Source organism: Cimex lectularius, unplaced genomic scaffold, assembly GCF_000648675.2.
Source record: "Cimex lectularius strain Harlan isolate CLEC.00 unplaced genomic scaffold, Clec_2.1 scaffold360, whole genome shotgun sequence".
Classification (NCBI taxonomy): domain Eukaryota; kingdom Metazoa; phylum Arthropoda; class Insecta; order Hemiptera; family Cimicidae; genus Cimex; species Cimex lectularius.
This window is the reverse complement of record NW_019393442.1, coordinates 132,462-150,017: the sequence shown is the minus strand read 5'-3', so window position 1 is coordinate 150,017 and position 17,556 is coordinate 132,462. Positions and strand designations below refer to the sequence as shown.

The 17,556-nt window shown below is 33.6% G+C and overlaps 1 protein-coding gene across 1 annotated transcript in view; it reads right to left on the bottom strand.

Moving 5' to 3' along the window:
• LOC106661681 overlaps nt 1-16,726 on the bottom strand; it is a 72,814-nt gene extending 56,088 nt beyond the window's left edge. Inside the window, exon 1 of the mRNA XM_014385229.2 lies at nt 16,574-16,726. Coding sequence (XP_014240715.1) covers nt 16,574-16,579 — 6 coding nt within the window. The 5' untranslated portion in view covers nt 16,580-16,726. The remainder of the gene's footprint in view (nt 1-16,573) is intronic.
• Nucleotides 16,727-17,556: the final 830 nt, after the last annotated feature.

Below are 17,556 nucleotides of genomic sequence, written 5' to 3'. Positions count from 1 at the left end.
CTACCCGACGAAAATTTGGACAGTGGGATCGCAGAGCGTCGAGTAGTTAGCGTGGCATAGAATCGGGTAGATGTGCACCGGGGTAATACACCTTATGGAAAATCGGAGTTTGGATTTGCGTCGGGTAGCATCGGGTAAGTGTGATCCCGGCTTTAGGTGACAAATATATGTCTAGTTTTTCCGAATACTCCATACTCAATTGGGGTGAGTGGTTTGACAATATGAAAGCATATTTGTCTAGATTTAAAAAAGCATTCGTTGGGGAGGGGGTGAAACGACCCTAGAGCATAACTTCGGCGGCGGGATGGATAAAGACCGAAATCATAACCTAAAATTCTGTATATATGTGTATATCTGTGCCTACAGTTAACCTTATGTACAGTAATCAAATTATCACTAATTTTATCGGAGTTATTGAATATTTACTTGAGTTTATATTCGGCCATAAGAAATATGACAAACTTGGAAATTATTCGGCACTTTGAATTTCTGTACTTTTAAACGAATCAAAACCCACCCGTTTTATATCTTTCTGAGTCCGCCGTGGTTTACGTAATTATTTCTGTTTTTTGCGCAACTTACGAGGAACAGATTTGCAGATAAACGGACGGGGAGTGTTACACTGACATCCGGCTGCTCTTTCACATTAGGCGACCTCTTAATTTCCGGCCTAACATTAGAAACGACCCTACCCAATATAATTTCCGCCGATAATTTCCTATAGACGCCTTAACACGAAACGGTCAGGGTTGAACCTTCATCGAGATCAACCTAGTTAATCTCCCAATTATGAATTAATTCCGTGATGGGCTTTATGAAGGGAGAATGCAAGTATGATACAAAACGACATAAATCCTGTTGCTCAACTACAAAGTTGAACTTCGGGAAAATTATCAGCAAAGGCATGCTTGGTAACAGTTCAGACATTCTATACATCAAAGCACAATTTATATTATAAAGTATTTTGCCTAGCTCTTACCTTTCTATAACAGAAAGTATTTGTACGACCCAAGCCTTTTAGAAATGTCACCAGGTAAAGAAATTATAATTACAATCGTCAATTTCAAATAATATATAAACACTGTACTCTCCAGTTGTTCTGCATTTATCAGGCGTAAAAATCATAAACTTGTTCTGGAAAGGAGCCCAAAAACATAAATTTAATATTGGTTTTACCGTGGGAGTTACAGGGTGTTACAGGATCAATAAAAAATCAAATAAAATGAAAAATATAACGTAGTTCAATGTCCCCAGAACGAGGTTTCTATCTTGACTCTTTCCTGAAGAATTAAATTTTTTGTGATTTTAATCTAAAATGTGATTTTTATTGCATAAAATCGTAATTTCTTAACTTCTCCGTCATTAAAATACAAATCTGACCTTAATTTCGCAAACTACATAAAATTTTCCACTAGATAATATTTCCGTTGAAAAATTCGCGCTTCGAATGCACAGTAGCCGCTCAAAGAATAACAAATGGCAAACCCCATGTTTTTTTAACATACTCAATTGTGGCTCGTGAAATGAATTTTCCATCATAATTCTTGTGGATTTCACTAAAGTTGCCTTATTTTATAAGTATTCCAAGGATATACTCACTTTTATGTTTTTTAGAACTTTTCTTAGTGGAATCTCTTTTGCAAAGTTGAAAAACGTGTATCGAACCAAGGAGAGCAGCAAAAGAAGAAGTAAATGTCATATTTTTAATGAAAACATTTATATGTTGGTAACAAAAATTAGATACATTCTTCTCGTGGTACGGCCAGCGAGTAGCCCTAAAGCGGGGAACACACTTATCCGATGCAACGCTATGCGACGCTACCCGATGCTACCCGACGTAAGTCCAAAGTCCAATTTTCCTTAAGTTTGTATTACCCCCGTACATATCTGCCGATGCAATGCTATGCTACCCTACTCCACGATCTGCGATCCCCACTGTCCAGATTTTCGTCGGGTCGCATCGAGTACAGTCGAAGACAAAAGAACCAGACACTCATATTTTTATTCAAACTACATGTATTTTTGTCGTTATATTAATTACAACTTACTTATTTTAATATAAACCGAATTAATCAAAAATTCATTACTTTTTATTTTTTAAAAATTAATTTTAATGGTTTGGTAGAAAATTGATTACAACACCGGAATACCATTTTTTGATATAATGAATTTAACTAACAATTTCAATATCAACAAGTTGGCACGACAAAGAAAATGTTTTTCTGAAACAACACACCAGACCACATCGCACAATCGCCAAATAATAGTTTCTGAATACAGGTTTTTTTTTTTTTTTTTTTTTTTTCATTTAATAGGATACTTTCAATTCTGGCTACAGAAAATTGATGTAGAATTACAAATATATTGTTTGGTGAGTTGGTGAAATTAGGGAAACCATGAAATTTTAAACGGACAGCATCAGCCTGCTGAGTCACAATTTAACGTCTGAGTGAATCACATTCCATTACAGCATATCATCATGAAAGCATGTCGTCAACATCATCGACCGAAGATCGAGATGAGTATTCACCGGTATTTTTTTTATTCAACGTAGTGATATATTGATACAATTCTACACACTAAAGTGATGATGACGATAAAATCTAGATATTCTTTTTAACACTTCGCTCTGGTTTTCTTGAGTAGACCCCAAATTGTTATATATTACTTGAACCATGCACAAATTAACAAAAAAAAATGGACTTAACCTATTTTCTATCTGAGCGGTACAATTTCAACTTTTGCAAACTAATTGGTAAATCAAAAATGGCGTCTTAATTAGAGAAATTTGATTCGTAATTTTTGTGCAAAAATGTATTTTAAACTATAGGATTTTAAATATATAAAGTGGGTGATTTATAAACCGACAAACATCTGAGGTCATCGCCGGCCCCCTGCGTGTTTTCCTTCATTTCCTAGCCTTTCACGCGTATTTTGGTTTAATCTACAGCCATTTGTGCGTCTTGTTCTGGTTACAGGTTACATTCTCTGCTTTTATCTGTTTGCCATGTCGATATCCCAAAGTGCCATCCTCTGGATTGTACTACCTTTAGGTTTCTAGAAAAATCATATTTTTTTTAATTTGTTTAAATTGATTGTGCATACTAAGAATGCCTATTTTGGCTGGAAAACATCAATATTTCAAATTTTATATTTACTGTGAATCCCATAACACTAAATATTGTTTAAAAAAATTATCCACTTTAGATATGACGTTTGTTGATCGACCTGCAGATAATCGATTGGAGTTTCAATCTTCATGGAGGTCATTAGACAGGTGAAGAAAGGAAAAGACTAATCGTTGGGTTCACCAAGCTTTCGGCAACTTATAGTGCCATCATCAGGGCATATTTATTAAAAATTAAAAAATATAAAAATAAATAATAAACAATTAACAATTAACAAAATAAAATAATGTACATACTTTCCCAAGAGTACAGAAAACATTTAACATGGTAAAACTATTGTAAAAACGTCTTGGGTTTAAGGTTATGAAGCACATGACCAGCACATTACATTTAACATGGTCATCTATATAAAATTATAAATAATGTGTGGTGATTAGTGACCGTTAGTCGATCTGAATAATTATAAACAATTATTAATATACATTATTCAAATTAACAAAAACAATAATTTATAACAAATAATTAAGGTTTTTAGATGAGATGAAAAAATGTCAATGGCACGAGCGGGATTCGAACCCACGACCTTCGGCTAGATACGCCGCTGCTCTACCACTTGAGCTATCGTGACCTCGATCCACTCGGACATCAACTTCAAATTTGAAAAATGGCAAAAAGGAGGGAAAACTCATAAGGTGGGGTTGAGATAGGAAGTTGGTAGAGCAGCGGCGTATTTAGCCGAAGATCGTGGGTTCGAATCCCGATCGTGCCATTAACTTTTTTTCATCTCAACTAAAAACCTTAATTAATTGTAATGTATTATTTGGTCAAGCGGACCACGAAATTAGTGAATTTATAACAAAATTTAATAGTACTTCGCTAATAAAAATCCATATAACTGTGGTTCAACAATTTTTTTCTGACTAGCAATTTCCAGGCAAGAATTATTTTGTTTTATTAGCTAGGTACTGTTAAATTTTATTATAAATTATTGTTTTTGTTAATTTGAATAATGTATATTAATAGTTTTTTATAATTTTATATAGATGACTATTTTTACCATGTTAAATTTAATATGGTGGCCATGTGCTTCATAACCTTAAACCCAAGACGTTTTTACAATAGTTTTACCATGTTAATAGTTTTCTGGACTATTGGGAAAGCATGTACATTTTTTATTTTGTTAATTGTTAATTGTATATTATTTATTTTTATATTTTTTAATTTTTAATAAATAGGCCCTGATGATGGAACTATAAGTTGCCGAAAATTGGCTTTTCCTTTCTTCACCTGTCTAATGACCTCCATGAAGATTGGAACTCCACATGGATTATCCACTTTATTTGAAGACGTTATGTAAAATGAAATAATTAGAATAGACGAGTGACTTCAAACTATGATAAACATGTATATAAGGGTAAAAGAAAGTTTTTTTATTTCGTTCCCGCTTAAAGCTTTGCCAAATTAAGAATTGCCATTTGATCAAAAAAGGAATTTATCGCAGACAGTTTTTAAATTTATTCCTTTTAAGGTCGGTTTGATACTATGCTAGAGGCAGGAAATTATTCACGAACGAAGGACTCCCGCGGATTAACACCGTTTCCTCTATATATAGAAAAAGCGTGTCGCTCGAAAGGGCAATAATCGATATAAATTTTTATACTGATCGAACGGGGCCGATGCAATTATTCAACGAGATCTTAATCGTCTCGATGTTTATGAAACCGGGTTCGCGAAATCGCTTTTCTTCACTTGACCTGACTCAATGGGTCGTTTAGCTGACGATATCGGGTCGACAACAACAATAAGCCGATCTCTCTATTGTTTAATTTGAGATAATGATGTCGGATTCACGACATGGCCAAAGGGGATTTAGGACCCGGGATGAAAAAAAAAAATTACCTCTCTTGATACTGAATAAAGCAACAAAACAAACCAAAGAGGAAAAATACGCTCCGGTTCTTGATCAAGTACGCACTCAGTGGGCATGCTTACATGAATGAGAAATGGAAAACCGATCATGCCGCGATGGTACAAATGAATCAGCAATTTTGCTTAACCAAAAAAGGTAAATAAAGTCGTGCAGTACGGTAAATACACAAGTTGTCTAACTTTTCGCATATTCATAAATCATGCAAAAATATTTTTAACCAATCTAAATGAACCAATTATGACAACACATAATCCATTATATTCAATAATTTCGTGGTCCGCTTGACCAATTGAAAAATGGGCAAAAAGGAGGGAAAATTCAAAAGGTGCGGTTGAGATGGGAAGTTGGTGTCCGAGTGGATCTAGGTCACGATAGCTCAAATGGTAGAGCAGCGGCGTATCAAGCCGAAGATCGTGGGTTCGAATCCCGCTCGTGCCATTGACATTTTATCTTAACCAAAAAACTTAATTAATTGTAATAATCCATTATATTTCGTGGTCCGATTGACGAAATAACTTCTTTTCAATTAATTAATCTTTATATTTATTGTATTGGTTGAGATAAAAAAAGTCAGTGTCACGAGTGGGATTCGAACCCACGACCTTCGGCTAAATACGCCGCTGCTCTAACCACGAGCTATCGTGACATCGATCCACTCGGACACCAACTTCCATCTCAACCTACAACCTTCCGAATTTTCCCTCCTTTTTGCCATTTTTCAAATGCCTTGTAATCAGGATTCGATTCTCGGCGACAAATGAAATGGCCACGGAGAGCTTTAGTAAAGATATACTTCGTTTTTCTTATTAAATCCAGTTGAAAAGGTTGAAAAGAAAAAGTAAGTGTCACTAGCGGGATTCGAACCCACGACTTTCGGCTAAATACGCCGCTCTACCACTTGAGCTATCGTGACTTCGATCCACTCGGACATGCATAATATGTACTTAACTTTAGGAATTTATTGTTTCAAATCGAATACTACTAATCATTTTCCAACAAGAAATGTATTTCTGCAATTTTATTCTTCTCAGCGGTTTGATCATCGATGATACATTACGCGATCAATAATCGAGTGTTTTCAGTCAGACTGCTCCACTTCAAAACCGCGATACTAACATATAAAAGAACAAAATAGACTTTTGGAGTAAACATTTTTATAATGTTACATTTATTGGAATGGCACACATGACACACAGAACCACCACCACTCAGATTTTCTGGAATGTCCAATTTATGACTAATCATGACCAATGGCTCAGGTTCCCCGCATAATTCTTGTTTTGCTATACTGCTATTAATGATAAACTTGGATCGAACTTGGTACGTACTCCCAAAGACCATGACTTTGGTTTTACAAGAAGAGATTTTCAATTTATACCCTCTGCATGCTTATTCTTTCATACATACTCTCTCCAATTTCAATTTGAGGTTCTCCATTTGAACTCTGCTCTTTGGATAAGATGGAGGGATGTAATCTGTTCTCTGTGCAACTCGCGGTCAATTGAGACAGTTCTTTACTTCCGCGCTGAGTGTTCGATTTTAGGAGATTCGTCTATTACTCCCCGGGTCATTCAATCTCTCCAAAACACAAATCATTGGGCTGTTGAATGGTTTGCATCCCAGGGCTCTTATAAGGTTTGCTCGCCACGCCAGGAAGTATAGATACCATTTAGTCCAGGAATTTAATTTTTAATTTCTTACACACCTTTCCTTCATTAAATATCCAATATCCAATGTCTCCAGTCCTTTCAATCTAAAGTCCTCAGATCCATTGTAAATGCTCCTTATTATGTCTCAAATGCTACCCTCCACAACGACCTTCAAATTCCTTATATCCAAAAATTTACCAAGTTTCACGAAAAACTCTCCCACCATCCAAATAATCTTGCCCATGCCTTGTCCGATAGAACCCATCCCTACAACCCCATAAGGCGTCTTAAGAGGAAATGGCCCCGCGACCTCCTTTCCGAGTTAACTGTAAAAAAACAAAAACAAAAAAAAAGTGAAGAGGGAGGATAACATTGATTAATTTCTCCCCTCAATGTAAATAGTTGTACATAAGTTCATGTATCCGCAAATTACATATTGTAAATAATAATTACAGATTGTAATAAAAAAAATCATAATTGTAAAAAATTAATGTTCTGGACGAAAAAGTCATAATTTTTCTATGTTCTATTCTAGTTCTATTTTCTAGTTTCTCTTCTTTTTATGTTCTAAAATAAATGCTTGTATAACCAGAGTTTTATATTTAATTTTTCAATTTACAACATTCTCCGACGACAGACGGATTTAATTCCATGTTGAATATACTTTTAATTACAAATTTCATGATATGCTCAAAATTGTAAAATGAAGTATTTCTATCTATCTATCTTGCTATTACAATTGTTCTAATGACCTGAACATTCAGAAGCATAATAAATTGGCGCAATTTAAATGTGGAAATGTGCAAGTAGTCGTCAGTTCATATTGTCATTCATATTGTCAATTTCTTCCCATTGTTGTTGTATGTACGAGAACCTCACATATGTCCTAGAACATATCACTCATATGATATATGTTCTATATATATATAGGATATCCCCTAGACTCCATAAGTAAAACGGTTTAGTGTTTTTGTTTCTTAATCGTTGAAGGTGGTTTTTTTTTCCGCAGGTCCGCAGCAAATGGGAGAAGCCACGCGATACACGTAACACGGCAAGAGTGGAGAGTGGCGGATAATGTTACCTTCCCGTGAAAAAGAACACAGGTGAACGGACGTGTAGCCAGTTTCCATTGTAATTCCTCCAGCCGAGGGTCCGTTTCATAACAGATCTCATTTGGCTCAAGTAAACAATGGGGGTTGAGACCCCAGACCGTCTCGATTCCAAATTAAATTGAAACTCGAGACAAGGATTACCGAAACTTTTATGCATTATTTGCTCGAAGGCTCGACAATGGGAATAGCTGAATAGGCCACGGCGAAGGAAACGACTTTCTGATATGGATGTCACCATAACGTATTATGTTCATGTACGGAAATAGATGTGCTCACTCACGTTACATTTCGCTTTTTAACAAAAGATTGTTGAAAGTGTACACTACCTTTTCTGTTTAACGCCATTTTCCCCTACAAATTCTCAGAGTTTTTACTATCTCCCAAGAACAATGACTGTATGGACAATTAAACTTTAGACAAAAGATATCTTATTGCATTTAACTGAATCATTAATAACACACGACGATCAGAATTATTTATATAGTTTGCAGGTATAACTATTAAATATGATCAAATTATACGATTAAATTCATTTTACCATACAATTCATTTCATAATTTCATTTCAAATTCTAAACAACCTTATATTGTTCATATGTATGAAAACATTAATTACGCAGAAAACAAACACTTTGAGTGAGTAGAAATAATTTGATTGAATATTTTAAAAAAATATATTTTTTGCATTGTATAAATTCACTTTTTTCCACATCCTACATGTATTTATTAAATTTATACAATGTTGGTAAATCCCAGGCCCTGAAGATGGTCTCAATAAAGATCGAAACGTTGGCACGATAAAGAAAATGTTTTTCTGAAACCTACATCACACCAGACCGCATCTCACGATATCTGAATAATTATCGATTAACGGTCACTAATCACCACACATATCGTGCCAACGTTTCGATCTTTATTGAGATCATCTTCAGGCACTCTCAACACGACAGACAAGAAGGGCACGTCTACACAGAAAACAAACACTTTGAGCCCTGAAGATGATCTCAATAAAGATCGAAACGTGGGTACGATAAAGAAAATGTTTTTCTGATACCTACATCACACCAGACCGCATCTCACGATTTCTGAATAATAATTAATGAGAAGTTTTAGATTAGATTTCTTTCTGACCTGAAATAAAACACGAAAATCGATTACTATTATCTATGTAAACAGTATGATGACAAAATTTTGAAATATTAAACATACATTTCAGTTATTTATTTTAAAAAATACATATATACCTCAGATATCCTGATCACGCCCTTGACCCTTTTACCTTTCTTTGCTTATGACAGAGTTGTGCTACCCTTTGCTTGCATTTGGTTCGGAAGACCTCCAGACGTGTTTCGAATAGCTGATTTGAGTAAATTCTGACGTCTTAAGACTTACTACTTTTATGATACGTTTAATACTTTATGAAAATTTAACTCTTAAGGGCAATATATTTTTATCATGCACAATCCATAATAGCCTATGGTATTGTTTTCCTGGGAGGGTACTAATAAATTCTACACTAAGACTCTGGATGTAACTATAAACTCACTTTTTAAAATTATTTTATGTAAGTGTATAGATATAATACGAAAAAATTATACAGCGAATTTAAAGTAATGAATCTATACCAAATCTTCCTTAAATGTTCATATTTGTGTGTATGTGTAATCTTTTGTTTAGTTACATCAGTGAATATAAAACAAGGCACAATTCATTGGCTAACTAATTTTTACTATGTAAAGACTTCATTAAATATGGCATTTTGTTTTTTATGAAGAGAGAATCATTATTAAAAATTTCAAAAACTATAAGGCAGGCAAATAATTTAGAATTTCAAATTTTCATAATGCACGTTTAATCTGTATTATGTTTGTTTTTCATTATGCTTTGGCAAAGATATATTCTGTTTATTTCTCCAAAAAGTCCTGCTGTCTAATACAAGCTTTGCGTTCTGACAGGGGGCAAGGATGTACCAAAATATTATTTTTTGTAGAAATGATGAACGATGGAGTGAATGTGGTGTTCAATCCTTTTTAAAAAGATAGTTCCTACTCACTGTAAGTTGTTTTGCAACGTCCGGATTTCGAGCCCTTTAGCCCATCATCAGTTGAAGGACTTCTACAAACACGTCTCTCGACATGACGTCGAAATGTCAATTATTTTTTGTTGTAAATTTATATGTAATGTACATTCTTGCAAATAAAGATTTATTATTACTATTATTTTTATTAAGATAAATGAAAGCAAATTCACAATTTCACCCATATTATCCGACACAAAACGCATCCTTCAATATTCCCCAATAATACTCCTATTTTAAAAATTTACTGTGTAAACTACTTTGAATTCTATCTCGAATCAAGTCAAACCTGGACCCGACATACACGAATTAAAAAAGAGGTTACGTTTCGGACTTTTTTAAAAATTAATTATTATCAAGAATATCCTCCTTTTCAAAAAAAGGAACTACACTTTTCCCCCAGAAAAGTAGTAAATGTCTACTCACACAAATTACTATGACCTTAAAGTTCCTTTTATGGAAGATGCCATAAAATCTCGATACATAAAATTCTTCAACACCCTTTCATTACACCCCGATCCCTTAGTTGTAAACCTACTATCCGGAACTATCCCCGAAGGAAATTAAAACGACGATCCTTTGGACGACGGGACGTAGATCCTACAGAAGTGACAGACACCCTAGTGCCAAATTTTGCTTATTCGTATTAGGAATATGGGCACAGCTAAACCTTCCAACATCCAAAGAATACAGTCCTTCCAACCCAAAACCTTTCAGAACAATTGTCAATGTTTCAAAAACTACCCTTCACAATGACCTCCTACTACCCTTCGTAAAAACCCAAAATAATTTTTCGCATTAGACGAAAAACTATTCTCACATCCTAACCCATTAACCCGATCCCAGTGCAACATTACACCCATACAACCCAGTCAGGCGACTGAAGAGATGACCCCATCATCCTATTTAATGATCATTCTACGAATAATACGAAACAATTCACAAATGGTTGCTGGCCCTCCTCAGGATATATGAACGACAAAATCCTATTGTATCCCATTACATAATATATTTAATCTGCAAGACGATAATTAAATGAATTGAAATAATTAATTGAAAAATGTCGTTTTGTGGCAATACATTTCGACCCTGGACAAGTCTATAACTTTCGTGAAGTATTAGTCAAGTTTTTCTTTTTGCCCATTTTTTACATAATTTAATTCTCAATGATTATTCGGAAATCGAGAGATGCGGTCTGGTGTGATGTAGGTTTCAGAAAAACATTTTCTTTATCGAGCCAACGTTTCGATCTTTATTGAGATCATCTTCAGGGCCTGGGATTTACAAACATTGTTNGCACGATAAAGAAAATGTTTTTCTGAAACCTACATCACACCAGACCGCATCTCACAATTTCCGAATAATCATCGACTAACGGTCACTAATCACCACACATTAATTCTCAATGAAAGTGATTTTTTTTGCAAAAATATCTGTTTTTTTAAACAAAAGTTTTACTTTATCAATACACTTTTTGCCCACTATATTTCTTTCTATTTCATTATCATTCATATTCATTTTTTGATTGATATAATTATATCAAGATTCTCTCTTAAAGGTTAATTTAAAGGTCTCTCACTTCGAAAGGGTTAATAAACGTTCTTTTTCGTTAAAAGGACTGCGATAAATATAATTTTCATATGAACTATTTAATAATTTTCGTATATTTTCGTGTGGTTGGTTTTGATTGTACAAATTGTACAAACGAGTTCCATTTTTTAGTATAAATCTAAATTAGGTTAAAGTGTAAAAACTGGGTTTTTTTAGTTTTTTCTCTTTGTCGTCATGTGGTCATTTTATGAGCATAGGACTACCTAGGCGCGTTTTGTCAAATTCCGGTCCGACGTGAATTTGTGTCTGATAAAATCTTATCCATCCCGCCACCGACTTTAAACTTAGACACACTCACATTCTCATTCATTATTTTTTCCAATTTACATACCATTCACTCAAGTAGCGTGGTGGAGTATTCGATATTCCTCCATCACCTTTTACACAAACTATATAACGAATCTAATTGAGGTTAAAATCATTCATCCACTATCGTCACTCCCAGACTACACACGCTAATAAATACTCAACACCCAAGACTAATAAAATGCTCAGAGGCGAGGCGTCGGTGACCGCAACGGTTTAGGCGTTGACACGGCGCTCATCACTGTAAGGTAAAGGTCCCGGGTTCGAATGCAGGGCTGCTGGATTCGAACCCGACATATAAATGGGCTTTTTTTTTCAAAAACACCGGCACCCCGAGGATTGATATAACCTCGGCTGTTGCGAACCCTCGAAAAAAAAAAACGACTCACAATATGAAACAAATATCTCTATATACAATAAGACCGTCCTGTTTCCTCCCAAAATCGGTACTGGAAACCTATGGGGGCATTCCTACTCGCTCCCTATATAGAGCCAAAGAATGCATCCTTCAGTTATGTGGGATACTACAACATTTCTCTACTTGCCTGACATACACGGGCTCAGAGATTTTTCTTAAGTACACGCATGTAAAAATTACATGTAACCATATATTCAGTTTTATTTATTTTATATTTATACTTTTTTTAAGCTATGGCGTTAATTTGATTTTTTGGGTCGTTTTGAACTTATAAAAATAACAAGTACATTTTTTTTTATTTTCTACCAAACCAAAAGTAGATCGATCAGTTTCATAACCAACTATTAGTGTTATTAGCCACCAGATCTTGTTAAATATTCTCACCCTGTAAAATAGGTTAGGAAAATTATTCCGTAATACCAATTTTACGATTTTATCTCTCATATATTGCGGTCTATTTTTTGTAATTTGTACACTTTGTTTACAATGCTATAATATACATAATAATTCTGTTGTTTTTTACTCTCCTATATGACTTTTTTATAAATTTTTATTTTATTTGTACATTAAATCTTTTGGATGTTTCAGGAACTTAGACTCATCATCAGTTTCTTATTTTTTCGTTATATATAGTTCCTTTTAAATTTATCTGAGTTTTATTTAACTCTAATCTTTTAAAAAGTACCAAATATTGTTGTAAATGGAGGATTGTCTAAGAGATAATTAAAATATTAAGGGTGGTCACTTTTTGCCCTTCAATGTAGTGTGCATGTTAAACAACTACTTTCATTAAACAAAGTACTGGTTAAGATCATTTTAAATTTTACTTTCAAAGTTTTCTTTGATAAAAATAACAAGGGATTCGTCTATTGCGAGCCAAGGATGGCACTCAGAGAGAATAAATCGTAGAAGAAGAATTATCCTAACCCGACTCAGATTCGGCAATACATGTCTGACACAAGGACACTTTTAGTCCAAAGCTTAAAAGCTGTCAAAATGGCTGCATTTCTAGACTCCTTAAAGAGATCTTGTAAAAATGCCATCCGATCTGTAAATTTTGCGCAAGGCAGCAATTCTTCGGTGTCTCTGTTCCATGTTTTGGAGAAAACAATGGTGCTTATTTATATGTGCAATTTTTATTGTATAATATAAAGTTTAGTCATGGATGTATTTTGTCTTAACTGATGTGAGAATGAATTTATAAGCGTGAATGTGTCGTACAGACGGTTAATGGCGGAATATCGAGTAATCACCATCTTATTTGAATGAATGGTTTGCATATAAGGAAAAAATAGTTAAAAATTGATGAATGTAAGTTTAAGTGAAAACTGAATCCACTTGGGATAGAACTGTCGTTGTAATCGATAACACCTGGAACATTGGGGGCGAAACGGATGAAACTGACGTCTGACCAGTACCAACAATACACCGTCCCATGAAATCGTAGGTTCGATTATGCAAATATGTGTATGTACAGTACGTGCTTATATGTACGGAAGAAGTTTATATAAATAAAAATAAATAGCCAGGATTTGATGGGGTGACACGATTGTTCATTTTTCTTCGTTGATCTCCCTGGCGTTTTTTCTTGACTTATACGATAAATCGCATGTCATGGCATTCCTTTATTTTCTTTGACGTTAATCTTTTCAAGTCATTGGGATGTAAAGCAACGCCGATTATTGCTTGCGTGATGTATCAGCTATTATCACAACGACAGCCAAGATTGGGTAAAATAGAAAAAATACGCTTTGACGTTCGAAAAGTCTCCAATATAAATTTTTTATGCTAATCTACTGAACATTACGTCAAGTATAAATTATTTAAACAAAACTTTTAGCCAAGATTTAANTAGCAGACAATAAAACAAACAGACGTGCATACAAAAAGATGATCACAGGTAAACATTAAATTAAACATTAAATTATTTGAATACGACGGGTAACATTCTCAAAACAACCGCATACACACGAGTAAACACGAACAAACAACTTTACACCGACAAATTAACATTTTTTGCACCAAATTAACAACAATAAAATTAATCAAAAACTCCTGCATTTGCAGAAATGGTCTTTTACCACACCACATGACAATTAATTACAGCCCTTTTCAAATTTATCTATTTTAATTTCAAATTAGCCCTTTTGCATTTATTTCTTCAAAACATAAAAGAAACCTGAAATGTAAGCACGGAAAGTAAAATTCAAGGATTTAACAAAATAAAATAATTGGGCCAGAACGCCATATAAAAATAATTAAAACTAATTTACATTTTTTATGTAAAGAGTCGTTCAGATGAGAAATTAGTGAAACGAGTAGGACAAATGTCCCGGACAATTTGAAACCGAAAATTTAAAAGGGGTATAATTAATGTTCACATGGTGTTTTAAGAGGCCTATCATTTTCTTTTTGTGTGACAAAAAATAAGGATTAAGTAAAACCATTTTTAAATAGAAATTAATCCACAAAATAACCATTTTTAATTTCAAATTAACAATTTATAACTTAAAATTAACTCTTTTTAATTTCATATTAGCCCTTTTTAATTTGATATTAATTTTTTCTTTAAAATACCAAAAACTGAATTGTAAACAAGTAAAGTGAAATTTGAAAATGGATTTGAAAAAAAATCATTGGTCTCTCAAAACACGACGTGAACATTAATTACAACATTCAATCAATTAATTATTCTTTCTAAGGTCTTGGTTGAGATAAAAAAAGTCAGTGTCACGAGCGGGATTCGAACCCACGACCTTCGGTTAAATCTGCCACTACTCTACCACTTGAGTAAAGTAACGGCGTATTTAGCCAAAGGTCGTGGGTTCGAATCCCGCTCGTGACACTGACTTTTTTATCTCTACCAAGACCTTAGAAAAAATAATTAATCCTTTGAAAGAAGTAAATTGGTCAATTGATCACCAAAACGTAAATGAATTAATTACAACCCTTTTTATATAGAAAGTAACCCAATTGTACGTCAAATTAACCCTTTTTAATTTTAATTTAACTATATTACCTTCAAATCAAACGTTTCTAAGTGAAAATTAATCGTTTTAACTTCGACATAATTATTTTAATTTTAAATAAAGCCCTGTTGAATTTCATGTTAACCTTTCTTTAAAACATCGAAAAATCTAGGAAATGGTATGAAATGTAAGTATGTAAAGTAAAATTCCTGCACTAGAAAAATAATTCTGGATCTTAGAACACCATATGAAAATTAATGACAACCCTGGACAAATTAACCCTTTTCAATTTGAAAATAACCCTTTTTCGCATCAAATTACCTTTTTAAATATCAAATAAACCTCTTTTACCTACAATTTTACCCTTTATAATTTCATATCAATTCTTGCTTTAAAACATCCAAGAAACCTAGGAGATAGTGTGGAATGTAAGCACGTGAAGTAAAATTCCTGCGTTTGAAAAAAAAATCAAATAACTGGGCTCCTAGAAAACCACATGAATGTTAAAAGTTATACATGCAATATGTATTACACATAAAAAGTAATGATTCTTCTTATATATACATATTAATATTATATATAACAATGTGGCATTTAAAAAAACCGATTTTTTAAATTAAAAAAAGAATAGTTTATTTATCCTTATACAATTGTTAATTTTAATTGTAATTTTTCCTATAGTTTTCTAATAGCCTAATGAGTTTATATTAAAAAAGTTCTCAAATATGCTGTAATTTTACAGCAACAATTAAGCATTCAATAGTTTTAACCCCCCAAAAAATTGAGTGTAACTTTTGCCAGAAAAGGTTTGTTTCTTCATTGTAGAATTTTACAATTTTGAAGTCTGCCCGCTTTCAACTAAACATCATCAAAATAATTCATTGGTTTGCAGTTAATACTGACATATGTATAGTGGGTTTCTTTCAATCAATTTGTTTTTAACAAATCTACTATGTATGATGTAAATTTGCATTTTTAAAACTATTAAAATTCCTTTCCGTATTTTAAATGTATGTGATAAATATAGAAACCATAAAAAAAACTTGGCTATATGTTTTTGTATTTATTGTGTTTTTTTCCTGTTAAGATTTTTTTAAATATAGATCAAATTGTTTACTTTCAAATCTGACAGGTGAGAAAATTTGATCGATATGCCCACAGGTTTCATAAAATTACACAAGTCGGTACACGTGAGCGCGAAGTATGCTTATCAATTTGTCTTCCTTCCGCGATAAACACCGCGTTTAAAATTCTCCGTGTTCTGAAATCGATGTTTGCCTTTGGACAGATGATAATCGTGCAAGATTGGCCAGGATCGGCGGTTCGCCTTGGAACCTGGAGCGGATGAGATTGAATATAAATGAGATGACATACCACCATGACTGCCGAGAAACGAAGCTGCAGGCCCTTCTCTCCATGAATGACTGGACTCAATGAATCCTCGCCCAATCCCCCCTTTAAGTCGGAATCCCCTCTTCCCAGGCCATTCACAACATCGGCTTACGCCAAAATCCCAAGCCGGTAGAGTGTGCAAATGGACCAAAATGTACGCAATATTTTCTTTTTTCACTAACATTTTGTAACATCCCACAGAGGGCCGTAAACGTTAAAGCGGGGCACACACTTACACGATGAAACTCAATGCGATGCTACTCGACGCCTTGTCACGTTTTGGTAGGGTGTGCACATCTATGCGACGTCAAGCGCACGCCACGTACAGTCACACAGCGTATATCACAAATCAGCATCGCAATCGCAAAGCCTCTTTTGTTCTTAATGCATTATTTTGAGCAAAACCATGTAATAAATTGTTAGTTCAATTTTGTGAGCACAACCATGTAATAAATTGTTTGTTTAATTTAATTGTTTTAAATAAAGTTATTCCGGTGTTTTGATAAATTTTCTCCCTGACCATCATAATTAAATAATTTTTATAAAACTTATGAACTTTTGATCTCGTTTAAATTGGTTTACATGAAAATAGGAATGTTGTAATTAATATAACGACAAAATTACACAATAAACACAAACAATATGAGTGTCCTGTTCCGACGCTACTCGACGAAAATGGTGTAATTTTATGAGCAAAACCATGAAATAAATTGTTAGATAAATTTTCAGAGCAAAACCGTGTAATAACATGTCAATTAAGTTCATTATATCAAAAAATGGTATTCCGGTGTTTTGATCAATTTTCTACCAAACCATTCAAATTAATTTTTTTAAATAAAACCTAATGAATTTTTGATCTAGGTTAATTTGGTTTATATTAAAATAAGTTTGCTGTAATTATCGTAATATAACGACAATAATACATGTAATTTGAAATAAAAATATGAGGGTCCGGTTCTTTTGTC